Here is a 25,783-nt window from a genome sequence, read left to right as displayed (position 1 = left end):
GGAAGGCAGTTCCTGTGGAATTCTCTGACTTGTGAACGTCAATAGCCACTGCCGCGGAAATGGTCCGATTCTTGGTAAGTACCGAACGCAGCAGCAGAACTGCTCTTCTCTGCCAGCACACAGACTCCAAAAGTATTCCTGTCCTATATCTTCATCTATATCTACGAACTCTACAAGACGTCGTATGGTGCCTGGCGCAGGGTATCTTTTACCACTGGTAGGAATTTCCTTGCCTCTCGCAAATGGGGCGACAGACAGCTTCCGTTCCTTCCTGACTTCGCTGTCCGTACGTGAGATGTACGTTGTGGACATAGAATCGTTCTCCAGGCAGCTGTACACAGCGTTCTTCAAATTCTCTCTGTAGTGTTTCGCGAGCAGAATCTCTCCATGGATTCCCATTTAAGTTTACGAAGCACCTACGTACTACTCGCTACTTGATCATAACATAACAGTAAAGATCTAGCAGGACGCCACAATTCCTTCAATGTCTTCCTTTAATCCGACCTGGTGGGGTCCTAAACACTCGGACAGTACTCAAGAATGGGTCGCACCAATATTCTACAAGCGGTCTCCTTTGCAGATAAACGACACTCCCTTAACATCCTCCAAATAGGTCAATCATTTCTGATACCTACGACCGTTCTTACGTGGTCTTCCATTTCATATCGCTTTGCAACATTACGTCTATATACTTAATCGTCGTGACTGTGTGAAGGAGCACATTACTAACGCTGTAGTCTAACATTATGGGATTTTCCTACTCATCTGCCTTAACTTTCATTTTTAAATATTTAGTGCAACTGCCATTCATCACACCAACTACAAGTTTATACAATACTGCAGCGCCTTTGTTAGAATTATCCTTTGGATATGTATCCATGTATGCCTTTCCAAATGAACTTGGCATCGTAGTTCAGAATAACACAGGCCCTGCAATACCGAAACAGGGCAGGCGAGTTTCAAATAAAATCTCTCACCTGTAGGGGGATAATAATGGATGTAGAATTGCTGGCAGCAGACGCATGGTTGACGAGGTATGGAAATCTGGATCTGGCCGTGATTCGTACATGGATAGCCAGATGATAAGGCGATCACTCACGATAAGCCAGGCACAAATTTTCACCGTCGTCATTCAGTCCTACAGTTGATGTTGTCCATTTCCTAATTGCGAATGGATTTAACGTAATCAGAATATCTGTCTAAGTCATCCTGTTTCTTCCTGGAATCAGTAAACGACGACTCATTCCCACACACCACAGTGCCATCATGAAACAGCCGTAGATTGCTACCCAGCTAGTCCTTCAGATCATTTACATATGTTGAGGATAACAGGGTCCCTGCTATATTCCCTTAGATCACCCCTGACGTCACTATTGTGTCTGATCTACACTCACTGTCGAGTACAACGTACTGAGTTCCATTACGTGAGACGTCTTCGAGTTACGTACTGGGAACCTATTCCCTACGCTCGTACCTCCGTTAAGTCTGTAGTGGAGCAACTTCACTGTGGTACGTCTTTCTTACAGCACTGAAGAACCACATACAGGTACTTTCTTCCTATTCACATCTTAAACGTTGAAGTTCTTCAGTGACCTCGGAGTGATCAACAATGGACTGGTAGTAAACTACAGGAGCTCCAGTAAAATTTCCTTCACGAGAAGGTTTACATATTATCTTAAATTTCATCGTACCTAAAATTTCAAGATAATTTTTAATCATTCTCAGATAAACCACTCATTAATCAACTACACATTCAAGAGCCAAACACGGAAATCAAGCTGAATGGCGTACAAGATAATTCTCAGTCTTTTAAAGGTTTTACCAGCGGGTTTATCAATTCTTTGAAATTTATTTAAGTTCATTTATTTATTTGTTTATTTTCCCCGTCAACATCAAGCCAAAAGCTCTCTCTTTCTCTCTCTCTCTCTCTCCTCCCTTCAACTAAATCCAAGAAGATCTCCTATACAAATACCGCTACCAGAAAACTTAAATATAATGGAAATGATTAGGTATCAGAAACGGTAAAAGTATTAACAATGAGAAAAATATTCTATCGGTATTAATCTTCGGAAATGGAACGGTTAACACAACAATAATCGGCGGCCGCTGAGGCCGAACGGTTCTAGGCGTTTCAATCCGGAACCGCACGACTGCTACTGTCGCAGGTTCGAATCCTGCCTCGAGCATGGATGTGTGTGTTGCCCTTAGGTTATTTAGGTTTAAGTAGTTCTAAGTTCTAGGGGACTGACGACCTCAGATTTTAAAGTCCCATAGTGCTCAGAGCCATTTGAACAACAATAATCATAATAAGAGTATACATGAAACTTGAGCAATATTTGGCAGCAAAGAACATATTTATGTCGTGACTGTGGCAGTAACTAACTGAAGGAGACAGAATTTTATGAGATCTATGGAAAGATTCCGTCATGATAGGAAGGATTAGGAAGTTAGTATCGCTTTGTTTGGAAGAAAATGACAGAGGATATCGTGGGAGAGGGGGTGGGGGGAAAAAGTACTCATATGATACAGAACTGACCCCGTTGACCGTTAAGGTTATAGTAACTAAGTTACCTTGAATATAGTTGTAAGCATTTCTGCTTTTATTATGTGTAAGATGAGGAGCAGAAGTCAATGCCTTTCCCCATGTACTAAGAATTTCGTCAAATACTGACTACGAGAGTTCTCTGTTGGTTGGTCACTTCTTTAAGACAACTTACTTGTTCAGCATGTTCTAAAATTAGTTTGCGCTTGTTAGATAGTGCTTCTCAGCTTGTTAAATGTAATTCCGTTCTGATATACGATAAATTGTAGTGCAGGCAAGATGGCCCATGAGTTATCAGTACTTCTGCTTTACAGAAAATCTAAACACGCAAGGTCATTCGACATGTAGTTTCAATTAAATTTAGTTGGCTTCTAATAGTCAACTGATATACTGTATCGATATATTAGTTGATTGTTGCACAACAAAGAGATGTTCCAGCCGGAGCCAATGAACGTACGTAACATCGTTATTAACAGAAATGCCCATGAACAATGCTTCACCACCTCCCTCGAAGAAATGCGACGCAGTGCTTTTGATTTTAATTCGACTTAATTTAATTTACCGTAAGTCATAATGTTAGTAAAAGCTCTGACAGTTGGTACACGTAAGCTGCTTGCCCTTCAGCCACATTCTGATAGCGAAAATTCCAATCATTCCGAGCACTGGCTATCCTCGTGGTGTCGAAAGGAATGAGACGAAAATTGTCTGGTCGTGACAGAGTTAGGAAAATTGATAGTGAGACGACCGCTGGATAACTGAGATGTTACAAATGTATTTGTGTAGTAACTAACTACTAGAGCATAAGTCTGGTTTAAGGACTTCCTGTTATAAGAGAAAAAAAAATTGTCCGAAGACAGCACTCTAAAAGAAGAAATTGTTGCCAACGGAAAGAAAATTAGTAAAACGTAGAGTGTACTAGTGCGTTTGGGACATTTCTGAGTTTGATGGATATACGCCACCTTTATGTAGAATGGTGATGCGGCTGCTTGAAAACTTGAAACGCAATAGCGCCCGAAAGGCCGATGAAGATCTTCGGGCTAAATACTGAGTGCAAATTTTCGGAATACTGAATTTCAAGCTGCTGAACGTAGATCGTCAAGTTGATTCATTAATTTAAGAGAGTTAAGACGGAATGAAACAGTTATATGGGAAAAAGGCATCTGATGCAATGAGAGCATGGTCAAAAACTTGGAGACTTCCATCTGTAGAATGCCAAATGATAATAAATTATGATGATATCTAATGTGTAATAATTCAATGGCCTGCCGTCGTTACATCTCACTAAAAGATAGCTAATGACGCAGAAGGAAGTCAAGTTCCTTCCAGTTAGGACTTTCGAAGTGAAGGTCACTTACGTCACGGATGTAGCTCTTAACGCTCGCGTTCTAAATGCGATTACTGGTGCTAAAAATCGAAGCTCCACTGCAGCACTGTGCATCACCAGCTCAAAGCGAATATCGCTTGAGAATGTGACGATGTAGCTCTTGTCCGTCAGACAACTTAGCAAAATTGTTAAAAATGAACAGTCGAGATCGCAATAATATTTCATTATTAACAGGTTTAGTTGTATCTACAAGCCACCTTCAGAACGATTTTGGCCCCCTATGGCTGGTGCTGGAGGCTGCTCGAGTATTTCGTGATACCACCTGTTAATAAAGAAATATTATTGGCAGCTTGATTTTCGTTTTCTAAATATAGAATCAGGTCGCTGCTCTCCATAGACTATGTTGTCACAATTTATGAACTTAGCAACAGCTGAAGGACGAATAGGATTATCCTCAACTTTTCTAAGCCTTTGAATTCTGAACTATGTTATTCTGTAAACTGTCACTTAATGTTGGTGTAGGCAGAAGTCTGGCCAGTATTATTTCCTTTAAGGATCACACCGGAATGACGATGCAGCTTCATATAATAAACTGCTTTTCGCCCTTGTTTACTTCGTTCACGGACTGTGGTGTCCCAATGAACTTTCATCTAGATCAGAATTTACATCACCGTCTCCCCATCCTGACTGATTCCCTCACACATACCAGATTAACAGAGGAAAGGGAACAATCCTGACAGACTGACACTTTAGTAGCTAAAAAAATGCTCATTGTTGTATGATTACAACAAGACACGTTACTGTAAGGTTACATTATTTCTAAAGAATACTGGAAGCAATCACATCCACTAAATGTTTAGGAGTATGTTTACGGAGTGATATAAAGTAGAACAGTCATAGAAAGCTATTCGCAGACAAGGCAGATGCCACACGGAGGTTCATTGGAAGAATCCTCAGGAGGGCTAGCCCACCATCAAAAGAAGCTGCTTTCAAGATCCTTGTTTAACCAATACTTAACACTGCTCTTCAGTGTGAGACGTATACCAGGACTGAAACTAATAGTACATTGTGTGCGATAAGGGGATGAATTAGCCGAGCTGCGTAATTAGCACAGGGGTAGCCTCTTGATTTAGAACTTCTTTTGGGGAGTAGAGGGAACGAATTGTTAGCCTACAAAGCACATGCACTGACGCATCGACTGATTGTAAATTGAGTTGAGGAGGCAGATGAAGAGTGTTATGCACTAACTATGACGATAAATATTCATCCCTTTGTTCTTGTTCCACACTTCAACGAAGATTCTTTTTGTGAAAGCCGTAGGTACCAATTTGAAGGACGTCAGTTAGATTAAAACGTGTGTATACACATACGTTTTTCCCGAGATAGAAGTCGTAGGTCTTCTGCGTGTGACCCATACCCATAGACGCACCACTGTAGGCTGAGATATGAAGTTTTTTGTTCCCTTTCTCTCGTTTCTATTCCGAGGTGGGAGTTTGTTACTGTTGGGGGCCGAGGGTTGGGGGGAAGGATGGAGAACAGTGATGTTACTTGATGCAACTGGCGGATCCCACAGGCAGGTATCGCCGTCCACGCCATCGTCAGCATGTGGTCCTCTGACACGTTAGACCGGACAATTGTTGTACGATCTGACGGTTTTGCCCCAGACCTTTTTGGCTTGTTGTTTTTAGTGTCTATTATGGGTTTTGGGTATGTTGGTAAAGCTGTTTTAAGAGAACCATTCATTATTGATCTTTGTTTCTGCCAACCGAGCGTTTCGCTGCCACCATCGACTCTGACGTATACGTACTTGGTGGTTTAACTAGTAGAGAAGGTATACACACATTTGCAGGTGCTGGTTGGCGTGCTCCGATCAGGTATCAATGTCTGGGTGTCAACATTAGTCTTTGAAACAATCTGAACAGTAGCCAGTTCAGAGTTTCAAATGCGTTGCATCTCACGGAATTTCTCCTCGCTTCTCAGACAAATTACAGATCTAAACAAAGGCAACAATCAGTCGCAGACCTCACAATTTATTGCAGATCTGGATTCCGACTATAACGCAATCATCATCGGTCCATTACCAGAAAAGTCATACAGGAATAACTATGGTAATGTACCGATTAATACTGTGTTACAGCCTAAACCTACATCTGCAATAAGTTATAAATTCTGCGACTGGCTTCTGTCCTTTACATCTGAATATTCAACAGTGGCTGTACGCTATTGGTATCCAATGGATTCTAACTTAATAAAGCAAATTTAATACAGTGAAAGTCAAAAGAAGAGATTACGTCTTCTCCAGATCGACTTTCTTAATTTGTTACTTCGGTGACTCTCTCGCTTTTCCGTTCCTGTTCTGTTTTTTGACATTAATGTTAATTTTATCCCAGCTGCTTGCAACTACTACGGAAAATCGTCATTTACGGCGCAGACTATTCCATAAGTGATTTGGCATTTAACGCTTGCTTACTTTGATGCACATCATTGCTTCGAGCAAGAATGCCTATTAACAACAGCGAGAAATCTCTACAGTGTTCGCTTCTCAGTTGGAGGCCATATTTGTGTGTTGCCAGCTGACACTTCACCTTCGCAAGTGTAAGGACAGCACAGGCAGACATAGAACCAACTAGTTCCCGAAGCACAACACTTCATGCAACAAATGGTACAACAAATGGTAAACAGAAACCATTGTTGTGGTAATGAGTAACAGCATTACTACGTTATGTATCTACATTCTAGAAATTTCTATGCTACAGTCCTAGCTCTTCATTTCTGTCGCCATGAGGGAAATGCTCATTAAGCTGTTAATACTAGCCAGGTGTTTGAAAACGCTCGCGTGTAGCATAGCAGCTCTGAACCAAACATAAACCAGAACTGTCACATAGTGTGTAATGACGCATCGAATGCGACTTGCAGCAACAAACACTTTGCCAACCGACCACGTGATCGCACTGTTGTCAGCAGGAGATATTCAAGGTACATTTTGAAAGGTAGCCAAGCAGATCCACTGAACTCAAAGATATCTACAAACTAGATAACACGACCTTACCTTGTAAAATTTCCTCATATCGAATTCCCCTATCTGTATCTCATTTAGTTAACTCCTAAGTTCGCAATCGCGGGAGCGCAACGGAGCAACAGAAATTACAGCTAGAGGTATCTCCGTATGTGCGAAATGATGGGTGAGATAAGTACTGTATGGTAACCTAGGAAATTTGTAACATTCATGCCGAGTACCCTTACTGCTAACTCTCTAATTGCAAAAGCGTGGGGAAGTAAGGAAAAATATGGAGAGAGTTTAGGTCTCTATCTATATACATTAAGACATGGTGATATCTACACTGTTGCAGACTGTGTACCAGGTAATTACGTTCTGTTGGGCTTAAGTTTCTTCTTCTGTGAAACTTAGGTATAAAAAATGGCGAACAAAATAAATTTGGTTTTGAGCAGGCAGCAGATAGCGTACAATGCCTCAGAAAGAGAATTTCCTACATTGCTTCAGTGTAAAGTACCCTGACTGTTTCACGACGTTGCTACTAAATGTAAATAGATCGCTCAAAAACGCTAGAAATAACATTTTTTGAATTATTGGATATTGCGATATAGTTCGTGATATAACCTTTTCATGTGGCAAAAAACTGGAATACAAAAACATTTAACATGGATACACAACTGTCTGAGAATGATGGTCTCCTATCTTCGTGTATTCTGTCCTATCCTTATCGTCAGAAATGCACGTCTTATTGTGGCGTCTTCACTTTAATCCTTTGCTGAGGCTGACTGTGTTTACGTTGCCACCGTTAAAAAACGCATGAAGGACGCTTAGAAATCATTGTTTAATTTGATTAACGTCACTTGGCAGTAGAAGGAAGATGTCAGTCAAAACGAAGTTCAATTCAACATTCCTATCGATGTGCCTCTAATGGCACCTGGTGTTTTTATCACACTTGTCACCGCTGTACACCCAGAAGGTTTTTATAGAAAAGGACTCCGGTCATGACAGCCTAAGATCTTATGTCGTAAGTGTTCTTCATATGTCTGTAAATTGTGGACATCTAAAATCCAGATAGCGACAGCAATGAGTAGAAGTAAATACGACACGAGAAGGTGACCAGACTAGGCCAAAGCATTACACGTTCACAATCGATGTGTAGCCATGTCAGATGCTTTAGTTCATTATGAATTAATTTGGCTTGATCGCAATATAAAGAAGCAGTTAAATTCCAGTGCACCGTTACTGGTTACATCTCACAATGCGAGGACGCCAGCTGCATTGGGAACTATGATCTAAATAAATATGGTTGATGAACAACTGCACGAGTTACCAGACTGCTTCTTTACAATTCGACCAAGAAAAATTTACCGACTGTATGTCTCCTTACCTAACCATGTATAGTCTTAAAAACATTTTTGTGTTGTCATTTTATGGCGGATGATAAAGATGTAACTCGAAAGAAGTGTGAGTGTGTGTGCGTGTGTCAATATCACACATCTTCTACATCGATTTCAATCAAATAATCACACGTACTACACACATACCTTGCTGTCGGGCAATCATCGTATTGGTAACCTGTCATGGTTCACTACATATTATGTCACAAGCAATGAGATGCATGAAAGGCTACCGCATCATGCTTGACGATTTAACTTACTATTTCCTTGCAACTAACTCTATCCTCAACGTACTTCGCTAACAGCATCCATGTATGCTGCTGAATGTACCTATACTAATACATTATCATGCGACACTCTGTTCAAGAAATATGCCATCATAAACGCTGAGATTCGTGAAAAATAGCGCATCATGCATGAATTTTTAATATGTTTATCCATTACAACCAAGACACTCCTGCAGTCGAGTGAAATTTGGGAAATGCCTGCACGTGGAAGCGCCTTTGACAGCTTTCAGGTGCGATGCTCAGTCGGCTGTAGGCGGAAACCATAGCCGTCTACGGAGCTATGAACAGGCGTTGCCATAGAGACGTTTACAAAGTCGCGTTGTAGACACGCGAAGCAGCTTGCGCCCAGTGTACGAAAGCTGTCCAGGACCATGTTTCTTAACTTGGATATTATGCTTACATATTTGTATTTTTTTTACGCCTGTTTTATAATTTCTACATATTTTACCGGCAGAGGGAAATGAACTATTTTCGATAAATCATAACAAACACAGTTAATTTCTTGTTTACGTTTCTATTAGAAAATTTGCAAAATAGCGAGCCATTCCAGGTTTCTCAGGCAGTGTTCTATAACTTTTTTTTTAAATACGACTCTTCCTATGTCACCGTGAATGATGTTAAAACATTTAGTTTTTCTGTCAATCACGTGCGGGACTAATGATGGAAGGCAACAGAAAATAAATAAAATTAACAAAGAACTGTTACTGGTAGTGGTCTATGAATAACCAACGTACTTCCGTTCACATACCATTTAACCATTTGTGGAAGTTAAAATGTAAAATTCTTAGAGAATGAAATTTTCACTCTACAGCGGAGTGTTCGCTGATATGAAACTTCCTGGCAGATTAAAACTTTGTGCCGGACCGAGACTCGAACTCGGGGCCTTTGCCTTTCGTGGGCAAGTGCTTGGGTAGCTCAGTTGGAAGAGCACTTGCTCCCGAAAGGCAAAGGTCCCGAGTTCGAGTCTCGGTCCGGCACACAGTTTTAATCTGCCAGAAAGTTTAAATTCTAACATCTTCAATTATTAGATTTCACTAGATTGCTTATTGTGCTAGACAACGAGCGCTTCCTTCCTTCGTTCACTGTACCGTACCGGCTGAGAACACGTGGATGTGAAAAGTGCCATCTGTAACACGTAGTTTTCAATTAACGACGGATTGATCACTGTGCCTAACAGTTTGCAGCAATGGTGCTGGTGGCGGCGTGCTCGGCGCTGCCCCAGGAACCGCCTCCACCTCCGCCCCCGGCTGGAGCGGGTCCCGTACCTCCAGGAGGCCCAGCGCCGCCTCCACCTCCGCCGCCCCCCGCCCCTCCAGCGGGACCCGCAGGAGCGGCGGCGCCTGCCCAGGGAGCCGGCGAGGAGGCGTCCATCACTTCCAGCAACTCCGTGATTAACCCAGACGGCAGCTTCAACTACAGGTGAGTGGCAGCTGTCTACGTGATACTACCTGACCAGATGCGGCGACGAAATCAAGGGAAATTGTTCGAAGTTCAATGACCGATCGACATCGTGGTTACGAGAGAAAATACTCGTTACAGATGAAGATCGCTCAGAAATATCTTAAAAGTAATTTGTTTAAGAGGTTTCGGGAACCACATTAAACCTAAACCACTGGGTCCTGACCGTGATTCTACGCTGATTAACACTATCCGGACACCTCTGCGTGGTGAGGAATTGACCACTGGATGTCACGTGATGTGGACCCCCACAGTATAAAATGAGGCGGGAAGTGTTGTGTTGTCTCTAGAGAAACAGTAACAGCAGGAACGATCGGTCACAAGAGCTAAATGTATTCGAACGTGATCATAGGATCTCACCTGACTAACGAATCTAATGTTGCCAGACTGTTACTGATGTGAATGGTGAAGTGGAAATGCGAAGGCACAATGACTGCTGAACCAAGACCAGGCAAAGCCTCAGGTAGTGACGGGCAGGCGCTGTTGAGTGTTGCGGTAGGTCGATGTACAAAATCGCACGGTATCAGCAGAACGAATCACTCGTGACTTCCAAAGGATCACCAACAGTCCAGATACAACAGTGTCTGCGAGTAAGTAGTTAAAAGGAACGGGTACAATGGTCGAGCAGCTGGTCGTAAGCCACACATTTCCGTAGTGTCTGATAAGCTATCTTGAGGCGATCTAAAGAGCGAGTCCACGGGACAGTAGATGGCAGAAGTAATAGATCTGGTGTGATGAATTACGCTATATCTTGTGGCATTATGTTGGAAGCGTTTGGATTTGCCTGAAGCGTGGAGGACGTTACCTGACATCACGTGTAGCGCCAGTGGGGCACTTGGGTGTTTTTCGTTGTTAGGATAAGGTTCTCTTATGAGTTCATGAAAATGCTAAACGCCGAAGGCAAAGAACATGTTTCTAAGCGTTGCGTATTGCGTGCAGTTCGGACACGACGCCGCTCGGAGAGGCCGCGCAGTTTCAAGCGCCATGTCATGGACTGCGCGGCCCCTAGCGCCTGAGGCTCGAGTCTTCCCTTGGGTATGGGTGTGTATGTTGTTCTTACCATACGTTAGTTTAAGTATTGTGTAAGTCTAGGGACCAATGACCTCAGCAGTTTGGTCCCTTAGGTATTCCACACATTTGAACATTTTCGGACACGATGATTGCATCTGCATGACGATGCCGTCATCAAGCAGTGATTGTGACGCAATGGTTTGTGAGCAGTGTCGTTCTTGAAATTAACTGTTCCGCCCACAGTCCCGATCTGAGCCCAACGGAACACTTTCTGAATGGGTCAGAAAGTCGATTTCGCTACAGATCTCAGAGTGCAGCGTCATTACCTTTTCTGGTTTCCACTCTTGAGGAAGAATAAGCTAACGTTCCCAAATGGATATTCCGATGCCTTACTGACAGTATCCAAGTAGAGTTCAAACGGTCATAAAGGCGAAGGGTGGGCACTAACAGGTGTCAGATATTGTTGATCAGACTCCTTATGATTCAAATGGCTCTAAGCACTATGGAACCTAACATCTGAGGTCATCAGTCCACTAGACTTAGAACTACTTAAACCTAACTAACCTACGGACATCACACGCATCCATGCCCGATGCAGGATTCGAACCTGCGACCGTAGCAGCAGCGCGGTTCCGGACTGAAGCACCTAGAACCGCTTGGCCACAGTGTCCAGCACTCTGTAACAGTCCAAAGTTCTAACTACATCGTTACTTAGATTATACTCGAATTAGGTAATAATTCAGGATGTTGCCCTGGTTCACTTATTTGCAAAATCTGTCTCATAAATTCTACATTTTAACAAGTAATGGCACAGTGAAAATTAACGGTGGTTTCTACATTTTTAATTTGTTTTTTGGGATATATAACGTGTACATATGTGGCCGCATGTTCTTAACGGTAAGACATGCGACACATGCACCTAACGGTAAGACGTGTGAGTATAATTGCGTTTAACACACTCATTCTCAAACTAAGCGTTTCAAAGTCTTGTAAGGGCGCCCAGATTTCTCTAAAACAATTTATAAAAAATCTCGTAATGGACACTGCAAAACTTTCAAGAAAAGCATTCGTAAATTAAGCATAGGAAAATACAGTTCTATGTAAAATCATTGGGACAAAGTTTAAAATTTATTAATTGCTTACTACAATGAACAATGAAGAGATAATATTTGAAAATAGGAACACGATATCAACAAAGATCACAATAAAATGATTACCAAATCTCGGGTGGTATCTACGAACTCGTGTGTACCGAGTACGGCCGAGAGTATGCAGTTACATACTGTTAAAGTCCAGATCTCCATAACACCAAATACATTGTGGCAAAGGATTCTGTAACGGTGGCATTATAGTATGAGGTATTTGTACACAGTGTCAGAGAGGCAACAAATTGAGTAACAGGTAGGTAGTGTCAGCGATTGACTCGTGTAAGACTGTTGTACAAAAGTAATCTAATGGTTGAGTATATAATAATCACAATGTTTATTGGACACAACAACAATGAAGCCAAAATCACAGTACATAAATTATTTTCTTTAAAGAAAGGGGCTACATTACCGGTTTCAACGAACTACGTCGTCATTTTTAAATGTAAAACATCAGTTGGAGAATATATTATGCTAATTATGACCATACATCTGACAACAATCACGAGAAATAATGAGACAAGGCAGCCGAGGCAGTAGCGGCACAACCAAGTCACTAGAAGTTATGCCCACGCTTCCTCAAACGTTCATTCAATGTCCTAATGTAGAATAAATAAAAACTACACCAGAGTGCAAACTGACAAGAATTCTTGCGATGTGTCCCGCCGTGACACAACGGTCGTTGTAAGTGGTAAGTGGCAGTAAGTGTGAGATTCTCCACAGAGTCTAGAAGGAAAGAAACATGTCGGATGCGCTGGCTAGAAGGAAACACAAGAGGACGAAGCATGTATTAAGATATCGGGGATTAACTCCCATCGAATTAGAGGGAGCCGTGAACGACAGATGCTGCAGGGGAAGATAGCTAGTGGAGTACATTTAAAACATAACTGAGAATGTTTGGTATATGTACTCGTAGTAGTCTGGGACAGACAGACACAGGTGAGAAAATCATGGGGCCAGTTTGAAGCTGTCTGACGATTAAGAGAGAAAAACAGATTATAAGAATAGTCTAACGGTGAACTCCAACTTTAAAAAAAGTTGTAATGAAATAGTAAAGTGTTGTGAAAGTGTCTTCTATGTTGGGATACAGTTTACCTACAGTGTTCTGAATCACCTACGGAAGAATTTTTGTATGTTCCGTTTAAACAGACCACAGGATTTAGTTTGCTCTTTCTTTGCCTAATTTGAACTCAGAAATCGTCGTAAATTACTTCACGGTCAACCTTGCCTCACTCTGTAATCTATGATCCGAAAGTTTTTTGATTCAGCATGAATTAAATTAGTCAGTAAATCGATGTCTGTGTTGAGACGTCGTTCATACAAACCGAATAGAGGTATAAAATTTAATGTCATATACACACGACGACTGAAAGGTATACACTGGGTTTAATTACTCAAACAAGATCTAGAGTGAGCACTGATAAATACCTTGGAAGTTATAGACCGAAAAGAAAAACCGGCAGAAGGGAAATGCAGTCAGAGAATGAAACTGCAAAGAAAACAAGAATAAAATGGGCTGAAGAAAGGTAATTCAAGGTGAACAAAAAAGTATTAACTCTTTTGAAAAACGGAAAAACGTATCCGAAAGCCTTGAGAATTCCAATAGGATTCTACTGTACCTAACTGCAGACTAATAAATTAGATGATAGAGAAATTTAGTACTTAATGTGTAATGTATTAGGTTCTCGGAAATGCATTACAATATATATATATATATATATATATATATATATATATATATATATATATATATATATATATGACAAAAAGAATATATATATATATATATAATAACAAAACGAACATACGTTATACCGACTCGATATGAATCGGAATAAAGAGAGGAGCCGGCGGAAGTGCCGTGCGGTTCTAGGCGCTGCAGTCTGGAACCACGAGACCGCTGCGGTCGCAGGTTCGAATCCTGCCTCGGGCATGGATGTGTGTGCTGTCCTTAGATTAGATAGGTTTAAGTAGTTCTAAGTTCTAGGGGACTAATGACTTGAGAAGTTGAGTCCCATAGTGCTCAGAGCCATTTGAACCATTTTTTTTTAAAGAGAGGAAATTAGTAAATCGTTGTTTAGGTTGTTGACTACGAATCAGCAACATCGAAATTAAGGAAATGATTTCCTGGTGCCACAAAAATGCTCACGAGTAAAATGAAATGAAATAAGACAGAGTTAAAATTTATTACTGATACTTCATTACACTAAAAATATTTAATGGCACAGTAGTTACTGTATTCAGTCTATTCCTTTATTCCCCCTTCAAAGTGATTTCAGTGCTGTATTTGCTCATCGTACAGAGAAAGTGCAACAGCTCCACGACGGTTGCTGCGGTGGAAACTGGAACTATCTGAGGATGATCGCAAGCTCGTTGTGGCAACAGGTTACGTGTAGCACCGTTAGGTGGCAGCTGCAGCTTGTGCAGACGAAGGCCCTCGACTAACACGTCGGGACCGACAGCAACATATAGGCTACCTGAATGCATTGCAACAGTAATGTGTGTTTTCTTTAGTTTGGTAACTTTCTGCAGATATAATTGAAACGTGTGGCACCTATGGTTTGAGGGTTGTCGAAGAGGCCGAAGAACTTGCAACACTAGCTTCAGTACTCGAATTTCCTCGTCCACGCAAATTCAGTTCAGCTAATTTTAAAGATTTGTTTGAGATTTATCATTTCTGTTGTGTACTTGCGCGAAAAACTGTAGTTTTGTTACACTCACTGGTCTCAGAAGACGCAGACGCCATCGTCCATCCTTAATAAAAATTAACAAATTTATATTGCATCGTAATGTGGTATACCATATTACTTGGAAACAAATGCCCATCACAGTCGTTACGAACTTATTCAAACAAAGGGCACCTGCTTAGCTGAGTGATAACGTGAATGCTTACTGTGCACGGGGCACGGGTTCTATTCCCGGGCGAATTGCAGATTCCTCTCTGCTCGTGGACTGGGTATTGTGTTATCCTCATTATCGACACCCAAGGCGCTCGTTGTGGCATCACCTGAAATAAGACTTGCAACCTGGCGGCCGAACATCCCCGGATAGGGCCTCCCCGGCCATCAGTACTACACCATCATTTCTATTTCATGTCTCAAATAAGACAAGATGACAATTCTTAACGTAATGAACGATTTGTATCTTGGCACTGCTACAGCAACATCTTCAAATTGTTACAGTTGGTGTTACATATTAAAGCGCCACAAAGAAACTTTTAAACACAATACGATGAATATTAATTTTATGCATGATGAAAAAAATAATTCTAAAACATTTTACAGATTCAGAATGATGAAGAAAGTACCGAAAGAAAACTCCATATTGAGAAAAACTGCAGTGTTCTAAGCCATAAATGCATTATGATGGTACGACAATCATGTGTTACCGATGCCGCGCTATTATGGCTTGTAGCGTGGATGACATCATGTACTGTACGTGCTAATACAGTGGCTTGCTAAGTTACTCATAAATTTACTTTTTACACAAATTTTGGTAACGTAATAGCTTAGGACAATTATTCGCTGTGAAAAGGGAGGAGGACAACTTCTACCGCTAATGCTGTCTAATCAAATAATTATCATACCGATCATATGAAGGCAGTGGATAAATGCCAAAAAAACAAAGAAGAAGACATGGGAAAATGTATTATTGCAATAGAAACTGATATCCAAAAATGGCTCAAATTAGTCTCACTGTAAATTCTAGGTTCAAACGACAGTACGTTCGTTTTACGAAGGCATCAGGTTCCTCGAGACATACGCTTCTGGTTCAAAAACGGATGTCTACCCTTACACAGGATGTCCCAAGAGGAATGGTCAACATTCAGGGATATGACAGGAACGATAATTCGAAGCAAAAATCATTAGTAAACATAGGCTCTAAAATGTATACCTTAAGAGCTATGAGCACTTGGCCATCTTCTCTATTATGAAGGACGTCTCTCCTACTTAACAACTGCTCATAGCTCTGAAGGAGTTCATTGTAGAGACAGTTTAATCTTGTTTAGGACGATACCATATCCCCAAAAATATGGCAACAATAGAGCAGCAGTAGAAGTAGTGAATGCCGGGCTTGTACACTGGGCCGGTCTCATTTATTTATTTTCTTTTTTTTTCATTTTATTTAATCTGATGTGAAAATGGCGATCGGGCCCTGTCTTACATCGGACAAGGGTTTCACAGGTACAGTACCCTATTACATCATAGTGAAGTACTTTTTTCACATCATAGTGACCTAAGAGAGGAAGCAGTTTTGATACAACACAGAATAAAATGAATTGAGTGTCTGAAGTGGCAATGTGAGTAAATAGTACTGACTAGGAACTAATGAAGTCAATAGGGGCAGTATTTCTAGTAGTGCTGCTGCTGCCGCTAATATTGATAACAGTAATAATAATATTTAGAAGAGAAAGAAGAAGAATGTCAATAACAACGACACTAATAATAGTTGTTGTTGTTGTGGTCTTCAGTCCTGAAACTGGTCTGATGCTGCTCTCTATGCTACTCTATCATGTGCAAGCTTCTTCATCTCCCAGTACCTACTGCAACCTACATCCTTCTGAATCTGCTTAGTGTATTCATCTCTTGGTCTCCCTCTACGATCTTTACTCTCCAATACTAAATTGGTGATCCCTTGATGCCTCATAAGATGTTCTACCAACCGATCCCTTCATCTAGTCAAGTTTGGCCACATACTCCTCTTCTCCCCAATTCTGTTCAATAACTGATCATTAGTTATGTGATCTACCCATCTAATTTTCAGCATTCTTCTGTAGCACCACATTTTGAAACCTTCTATTCTCTTCTGGCCCAAACTATTTATCGTCCCTGTTTCACTTCCATACATGGTTGCACTCCATACAATTACTTTCAGAAACGACTTCCTGATAGTGAAATCTACGAGTATACTCGACGTTAAAAAAATTTCTCTTCTTCAGAAACGCTTGTCTACATTTTATATTCTCTCTACTTCGACCATCATCAGTTATTTTGCTCCCCAAATAGCAGAACTACTTTACTACTTTAAGTGTCTCATTTTCTAATCTAATTTCCTCAACATCACTAGACTTAATTCTACTACATTCCATTATCCTCGTTTTGCTTTTGTTGATGTTCATCTTATGTTCTCGTTTCAAGACACTGTCCATTCCGTTCAACTGTTCTTCCAGGTCATTTTCTGTTTCTGTCAGAAGTACAATGTCATCGGCGAACCTCAAAGTTTATAATAGTAGCGGTCATAGAAATAAATTATAGGTGTACAAAATAGAAGTTTTCTGATACAGCAAGATCTGGGGAAAGAAAATACAAGGAGACTGCACCAGCCAAAAACTCTGGCAAATGAGGAAGATCTGGTTGTGGAAAAACGGATGTACAAGCGCTTGCTGCCTTAGCAGATATATCATTAAATGTCTTCTTAAGCTGGAGATGTTATTCAGTTCTCTAAAGTAATGCGGGAGATTATTCCACGGTCGAGTTACTGCTACTGAGAAGGATTTCGTGAAAATCACTGAACGATGGAGTGGGTAGGAGGGATTTTGCTCTGATAGAGAAAGGGTGTTTCTGGCGTGTTGTTCAGACAAGGGAGTCAAGGTCTAGGAGAGATACGGTGTGCGTTGATACGACAGTAGAGAAGACAGAGGGTATGCAAATCTCTGCACTTGTCTGGACTCAGGTAGAAGAGCTGTGCTTATGATGGTGAAATATAATGAAAGAATCGAACACCACAGATGTAACGAAAACCGACATTTATGACCAGTTCCAGCCGTCGTGAGCTTTCCTGAGAAAGGCCGTTCGGCATAACAACGCTTTAATCAATATTAGAAGTAGAAGTGTGTGTACAGTTTTCTTATTCAGGTCAAGAGGGAAGAGCTTTTTATATTTTTGTACGACATGGAGAGATTCTGGTGCCTTCTTGCACATTGCATTTACATGCTCAGAACAGTGTAGATTTTCATTCCTTATTACTCCTACAATTGATAATTGTGCCATTTAGGGTTAAAAATGATAGCGATCTTCATACGTGATTCTAAAATATTTAAATAATCATTTTGGGAAGTGCTCATAGCTCGTAGGGTATGCAGTTTAGAGCCGATGTTTACTAGCCTTCGAGGGGTCGCTACTGTCGTATCCCTGAACATGTGGACGGTGCCTCCCAGCAGTCCCTGAGTACAAAATATCATTCTCCTATGTAATAATCACTTCCTTGCATTTCGTTATTGTGGTACAAAATATGTCGCAACTGTTGTCTTACATATTATGATTACTGTGACTTGGTACCAGGTCACCAGTTGGTCCAGAGGAGTATTTATCCTTACTTGTATTAAGTCAAAGATGTAGAAATCAAATGATTTCTCCATTCTGTGCTGCCAGTTACGAGCTGAGCAACGGCATCAAGGCGGAGCAGTCGGGCTACCTGAAGCCCGGCAACTCGAGCTCTGGCCCGCAGGCGCGCCTGGGGGCGGAGGGCGGCGCCGACGACGAGGGCTCCGGGGACGAGGTGCAGGTCGTCACCGGCTCCTTCTCCTACGTCGCGCCCGACGGCAAGACCATCAGCGTCAGGTGGGTCGCTGCCGCGCGCCGCCACTCTCGCGTCACGCGACAGTGAGGGCTATAGAGAAAGAAAAGATGGAAGTCATGCAGTCAGAATCTCCAATGAATGTGATTTTGTCGATATACCGGGTGGTTATAATGAAAGTCACCGAGGTCCTGTGTGGACTGTAATTATCGTCCCTCAGCGGAACTTGGTAGATAATTTAAAGCGTTAATGTGAAACTGATTTACGCTAGAAAAAAAAAATAGTTCCAAATTTGGTCACCAGGTGTAAATCTAGCGCTGTGAACGCAAGAAATATTTACAGAAATATTTCCATTTCTAACGTATTAGGACTGGGGTGTGGGCAGAAAAGGTCAAACAAGTGAGATAAACGTAATGTTGATTTCATTATCAACTGTTCAATTCGAGCACCAGAAACGTCGAGATGTTTTACACCGACCGATTTGCACCTGGTGGTTAAAACTGGAACTACTTTTTTTTCTAGAGTGAATCGGTTCCCCATTAACGCATTTGCATATCCATCAAGTTTCCGTGCCCTACGGCCCTGCAGTAATTACAGAATATAGTCGACCTCCATGATTATCATCACTTTAATTAAAACCACCTGGTACATACTGACAAATAATTTAGGCAAAATTATTTTTATAGCAATCGTATATTTAGGCAAAGCTATTGCCAAAGTTGGCTAGAATACATTCCTCAAAATTCAGAAAGTAGCACGGATAGAACACAGAGAGGGAAATATTGTATAGTCGAGGGAAAGTTACAGTTTCTAACAGAGTAGCACAGGGTTTTAGCATATCCCCTACGTTATTGTGTCTGTATGTGGAGCAATCTGCGAAGGGACCGAAGGAGAAATTTGATTTGGGAATGAATGTTCAGGGAAAAAAGAAAATACCTATGAAATTCGCCCATAGCATTGAAACTCCTTTACAGATGCAAAGAAATTGTAAGATAAGTGGAACGGAATAAACAGTGCCTTCAAGAGAGGTTATTAGAAATGTGTATCAGCAAAAGTGAAACAAGGTAAAAGGATGTAATGGAATTTTGAACTAGGAGATGGTGAGATAATAAAACTGCGAAATGAGTTACAACAAATGGATCATGAATTGTGGTGTTTGTACAATAAAGTAGGTGTCAGTGGTTGAAGCAGAGAGCATATAAAATGCAGCGTGAGACAATAGCGAGAAGAGAATTTCTGAAAAAGATAAATTAGTTACGTCATGTATAGTGTCAGAAGTGTTTTCTGACTGTATTTGTCTGCAGTTTAGCCTTCTATAGAACTGGAACGGTGCAGACAAAAATAGAAAAGATTCTATCGAAATCAGCAAAATGCTGAAGATTGTCTAAAATACATATAGATCTAAAATGTCTATCAGTTTACTGAATAATGTGCGAGGGATATTCGGAAAGTAAGTTCCGATCGATCAAGAAATGGAAACCACTGTGATAATCTAATAAAGCTTGGCACATATTTGTTGGACAGTGTCTCTAGTATGCCTGTCGGTTACGTGACTTCGCCCTTTCCGGTTCTGAGCGCATGGTGAGCCCATTAAGATGCGTAGAAAATAGTGTCTCCCTCCAAGTATGAGGTCATGGTGAAGGATTTCGCCTGATGTTATGCAGCCCCCATTACAGAACTGTCATACGGTTCCTACTTTGTGAAAATTCTCGGTCGCAATCTGCAAAGGCTATGAAAATGCTCCTTCAGCGTTTTCGATGGGAAGTGTTTGATCACCCACACTACAGCCCGTGACTGCCTGCCTCTGTATTTCGTCTCTGCTCAGATTAACTACTGGCTATGAAGACAACATTTTCGCACAGACAACGAGCTATAGATAACCGTAGAGAATTGATGGGAAGCACAGGCGGCTGCCTTCTATGATGAGGGTCTTGGAAAGTTGGTACAACGCTACGACAAATGTCTTAGTCGGAGTAGTGACTATGTAGAGCAGTGGCTGGAAGCTGTAGCTAAATCTTGCAGATAAAATATTTCTGATTTTCAAAGTGGTTCCCATTTCTCGATTAGTCGGAATTTACTTTCCGAATAGCCCTAGTACTTACACATGCCAAGGGTTGGTCATTTACCTAAATTGATTATTGTAATGCGTCTTTAAGATGACATTACTCTTTAGTAAGAGAACCTTCGCCGCTATACTATTGCGAACAGTATTTTTCTGGCTTTCTTTCAGTTGTGCGTATTTGACTTCTATGCTATATCGTTTGTTGTAAGCGCTTTTTCCTTGTTGACAGAACACTGTTTGGGAGCAGATGGCTATAGCACCAGGTCTTATACTCCCTTTCATTCCATTACCCATAACAACACAGATAAACAACACTGCACAACAATAAGAGGAACTATAAAAATAAGCTTACTTTTCCCGTTACCTGACGAATGTAGACGAGCATCATTTCAGTACGGAAATAACTCAGAATGTTCTTTTTCAAAAGTGTGGACACACAAGGAAGGGAGGAAGGAAGGAAAAGCTGACTTTCTCACCAGCTGTTTACGATGTTAAGTGCATTGATCAATTGTCATTAAAATCCTGACCTCAGTGCAAACACAGTCGCACCTTCACTGGAGAACAAAAAAATTATTCGAGAGATATGGTTGAGAATGCCAGAAGAATTGTCAGCTTCAAATGTTTAGGCCGTACTCTTCTCAGATGAGTGTGTGGAACGTACCAATTCATCTGGTATACTCATGGAAAGCATTAGCAAGTGGTTAAGTACAAATACGGAGTGTAAAGCTATATGTTTGCCATTATGTTTGGATAAATGGCGTTACTCACAAAATTAGGTTTAAAATACGAGGGCTGTTCGAAAAAAAAGGTCTGAATCAAAAACGTTGTATTTGCGACAGTTAGCTGTACCTTCCAGTTACTACATCTGTAGTAGCATTGTACCAACTTTCCAATACCATCGTCATACAAGGCAGTCGCCTGTGCTCTCTGCCAGTTCTCTACACTGATCTGCAGTTCGTCGTCTGTGCCACAACGTTGTCTTCATAGCCAGCGGCTGATGGGAGCAGAGATAAGAATCATAGGGAGCAAAGCCTGAGGTATATGGTGGGTGACCGAACACTTCCCATCGAAACGCTATAGGAGTGTCCTCACTGCCCCTGCAACGCGCGGCCGAGAACTGTCATAAAGAAGGAACTGTGTGACAGTTACGTTGTGTGGACTGCATGAAATCAGGCGAAATCTCTCCCAGGTGGGAGACACTACTTTCTGCACATCTGCTGACAGTGCGCTCAGAACTGAAATGAGTGACGTGACACGATGGACATACTATGGACACTGTCCAACACATATGTGCAAAGCTCCGTCGGATTGTCACTGCAGTTTCCATTTCGAGATCGATCGGACCTTACTTTCCGAACACCCCTCGTATCACAATAAAATATTTAATTCTATATAGTTTACCCTAAGTTAAAACAATTATAAACTTTTTTACCGATAAACACATATATATATCTTTCTTTTAAATTCTTGAAACGTTATAGACATAACGTCAGTACTATTTGTTGTCGTAGCCGCTACCCTTAAGTTGATGTTCTCTATGTACTAGTCTACCAAAACTTAAAAGATCTCATATACTGGCAGTATTCAGTATTCGGAAGCATTAGATTGACTTTTTCTACGAAAGAAAATACCGGCCAACAAACACTTGTAAGATACTCTAACGCTAGACCATTCCACTAAAGTAGAAAAATATGTTGTACACTATCCGTTGTTGTCATGTAAGTGTGGCCAACGAGTAGTAAATACTATCTTGTGATCTCAGTGAAAATAAAAATGTTCTCGTGACCTCTTTCGATTCTCTAAAAAGCCATGGCCACAGTGTAGTTGTAAGCTGATTCTGAACCACATCAAATGCGTTTATGTATCATAGTTTTCACTACGTTGTAAATGAAAGAGGGCTCTTGTCTTGCGATTTGTCATGTAGTTTTCGCGGCATTTAATGTACCCTAGGTGACTTCTTACATGCGCCTGATTACAGGTACACGGCTGACGAGTCTGGATACCACCCGATGGTCGACTATGGCGGTCAAGGCGGTCAGGCTGGTCAGGCCGGTCAGAGCGGCCAGCCCGCCCAGTAAAGGTGGACGTCGACTGGGTGACAACAGTTCGCTGCCAACGACTCGGTGCACAATTCTCGGAACAATCCTACACCAGTTTCACAACCAGCTGTCAGGAGACCGCCCGCCTACCTACTGCTTTCGCCGAGCTCGACAAGTATTGTGGTTCACTGCCATGTCAGTATTGTGATCGACTCACTGGTAACGTCAGTTCCTATACCTCGAAGCCACTTACAACACTGAAAAAGAGGAATTCCTACTTTTAACTCCTACTGTGCAACTTACCACTTACTATCGCGGTCGATGAGCTGCAGAGCTTAAGTTGTTCCATAAATGCGGTTTGGTCTCCTGTGACTGTTTATATTGTAATGCGAGTGGTCCTTATTCTACCTCTTTCCTCTCGTGCAACAACCAATAATTTATGAAACAGAACCTCCGGCAGTGCCGTGCTTCCAGCTTTTTCGACACATACGCTCCTGGACTGTTTGATTTTCATTATAGTATCGTCCTACACTGTGGGCACTATTTTATGCAGTTTAACTTCCTTGAAAACTAGAGATCAAAGTCAATAAATATATCTATTCGATCACTAACCTCAGTTCATCCTCCTAATGTTTTATCTGTATATACTATTGACACTGTATGTTAGCTCCAAATCCATGGGTTTTCACTAACATGTAATATACTTGCAGTTCTCTATTGATATGGAGAAGAAATGATGTGTGGACATCTTTTTGTAATTTTATTTTGTGACTTTATTATGAATGTATGTAAGTATGTATGTATTTCCAAATAAATGACTTTTTGATATGAGCATAAGGAAGCATTTTTCTCATTCAAGAACTTGAATAGTACCAATTTTAATAATATACAAGATAGTTCTTTCATTCAGCGGCCTTAAATTTAAGATTAACGTACACCAATTCAGCCAGTATTATACAAACGGTCATGTACTTCGAAACAGACGTTCAACGACATTTAAGGTAGCTAGAAAGGAGATCACAACTACGATATTTTTTTTTATTTTATTCAGCAATATTCTGACTGGTTTTTAAGAAGCCCAACACCTATTTCTCTGCTGGGCGATCCTGTTCATCTCAGAGTAGCACTCGACATCCTCAATTACTTGTTGAATGTATTCCCATTTCTGTCTTTCTTTACAGTTTTCACCTCTTGTTAATCCCTGACGTATGTCCTATTATCCTGCTCCTTCTTCTTGTCAGTGTTTTTCATATGTTCCTTTCTTCTCCGATTTTCCTCATTCCTCGCTTTCAGTCCACCTGTTTTTTAACATTCTTTTGTAACACCACATCTCAAATGCTTCGGTTTTCTCCTGTTCCGGTTTTCCCATAGTCCATGATACACTACTGCTCAATGCTCTGCTCGAAAAGTACATTGTTCTCAAAGAAAGTCCTATGTTTGATACTACTTCTATTGATCTATGCTAGTCTACTTCTTATGTTATCCTTCTTTCGTTTGTCGTGGGTTACTTTGGTTCCGAGGTAGCAGAATATCCTAACTTCGTCTACTTCGCGATCGCCACTTTTGATGTTAAGCTCCACGCTATTTTCATTCCTTCTATTTCTCATTACATTTGTCTTTCTTCAGTTTACTGTCGATAGATATTCTATTCTCATTTGACTGCCCACTCCTTTCTACATCCTCTAATTCTTCTTCACTTCCACGAAGGATAAACATCTCATTAGTGATTCTTATAATTACTGTCGTTTCATCCTGAATTTTAATCCCACTCTAGAATCTATCTTTACCTCCCGTCATTGCTTCTATAAATTAAACAATCGGGCTGAAAGTTTCCATCCACTCCTTATACCCTTTTAATCCGAACATATAGTATTTCGTCTTTCATTCTTATTGTTCCCTCTTAGTTCTTGTACATTATCCACTATCTCTTATATAGCGACACCAGTCTCACCCTCCATTTCGTCATCAGACAAATCCTCCCCCTTCCCCCTCGAAGAGGCCTATAAAGGCCTTCAGCTATGTTCTTTCGTCTGCGTTTAATAGAGGAATTCGCATTACTGCCTTTGTTCTTAATTTAACCGATTATTGTTTTGTCTTTTCCATAAGCTGAGTCAGTCTTTCCTCCATCATTTCTTTTTCGACATCATCACTACTTTCTGCAGTCATTTTGTCTTCGCTTGCTACGTACTTCATTCCTGAGTGATTTATATTGCTGCATTCGTAACTTACCTTAAATATTTCCATACTTACATCTTTCATCTATCAACTGAAGTATTTCTACTCTTATCCGTGGTTTCTTCGCTGTTATATTCCTAGCACCTAGATCTTTGTTATCAACAATTGTGACTCTTCTTTTCAAGAGATTTTCACTCCTCTTCAACTGAAATGTCTACTACGGTATATCTGACCACAGTATACACGTATTTATCGAACTGCAAACACACCTCATACTTCCTTAGTACTTCCTTATAACACTTCCTTCCACACTAATTCGTATGTACGAGTCTCATAAACTGTGGCCGACTCTTCATCGTTACTAAATTCGGATCTGAATCTATATCTGCCCCTGGGTACCCCTTATATCCAATTTACATTTCAGAATCACTGTTTGACCATGATATAATCCAGCTCGAATCTTCACGACTTATACTTCCTCCTTTTGTGAGTTTTGAATACAGCATTCGACATTAGTAGCTGAAATTTACTGCAAAGCTCAGTCGTTCACCTATCTCATTCCTGCTGTCAAGTTCACTTTGTTCCAATCCTTCCCCTACAACAGCACTCCCATCCCCCATCACTGTTCGTTTTTCATCTACCTTTGCGTACTGCTTACGGTAATGTCGGATACAGTATTACTAGTGTCCTGCTTGACACAGTCAAGTCGTTTAAATATCTGACCGTAACATTGCAAAGCAATACGAAATGGAACGAGCATGTGAGAAATGTGACAGGGGAGTCGACTTTCGTTTATTGGGAGAATTTTAGGAAAGAGTGGTTCACCTGTAAA

General features: G+C 41.0%; 1 protein-coding gene across 1 annotated transcript; it reads left to right on the top strand.

Annotated features, from left to right (window-relative positions):
- Nucleotides 1-23,613, top strand: LOC126418792 (pupal cuticle protein 20-like). Its single transcript, XM_050085723.1, has 4 exons — nt 1-74; nt 9,723-9,964; nt 18,531-18,719; nt 22,716-23,613. Exons 1-4 carry the CDS (start codon nt 60-62, stop codon nt 22,813-22,815), a joined length of 546 nt encoding a protein of 181 aa, XP_049941680.1. The 5' UTR covers nt 1-59; the 3' UTR covers nt 22,816-23,613.
- The last annotated feature ends 2,170 nt before the right edge of the window (nt 23,614-25,783 follow it).

The sequence above is a fragment of the Schistocerca serialis genome, chromosome 9 (genome assembly GCF_023864345.2).
Source record: "Schistocerca serialis cubense isolate TAMUIC-IGC-003099 chromosome 9, iqSchSeri2.2, whole genome shotgun sequence".
Taxonomy (NCBI): domain Eukaryota; kingdom Metazoa; phylum Arthropoda; class Insecta; order Orthoptera; family Acrididae; genus Schistocerca; species Schistocerca serialis.
Note: the sequence above shows the minus strand (reverse complement) of the source record. Positions and strands in the feature narration are given on the sequence as shown.

Bases quoted from the DNA above. Each gene is read 5' to 3' on its own strand.
- LOC126418792 (XM_050085723.1), top strand. The intron at 9,965-18,530 runs GTGAGTGGCAGC...CTGTGCTGCCAG, and splicing joins GACGGCAGCTTCAACTACAG to TTACGAGCTGAGCAACGGCA. The intron at 18,720-22,715 runs GTGGGTCGCTGC...GCCTGATTACAG, and splicing joins GGCAAGACCATCAGCGTCAG to GTACACGGCTGACGAGTCTG.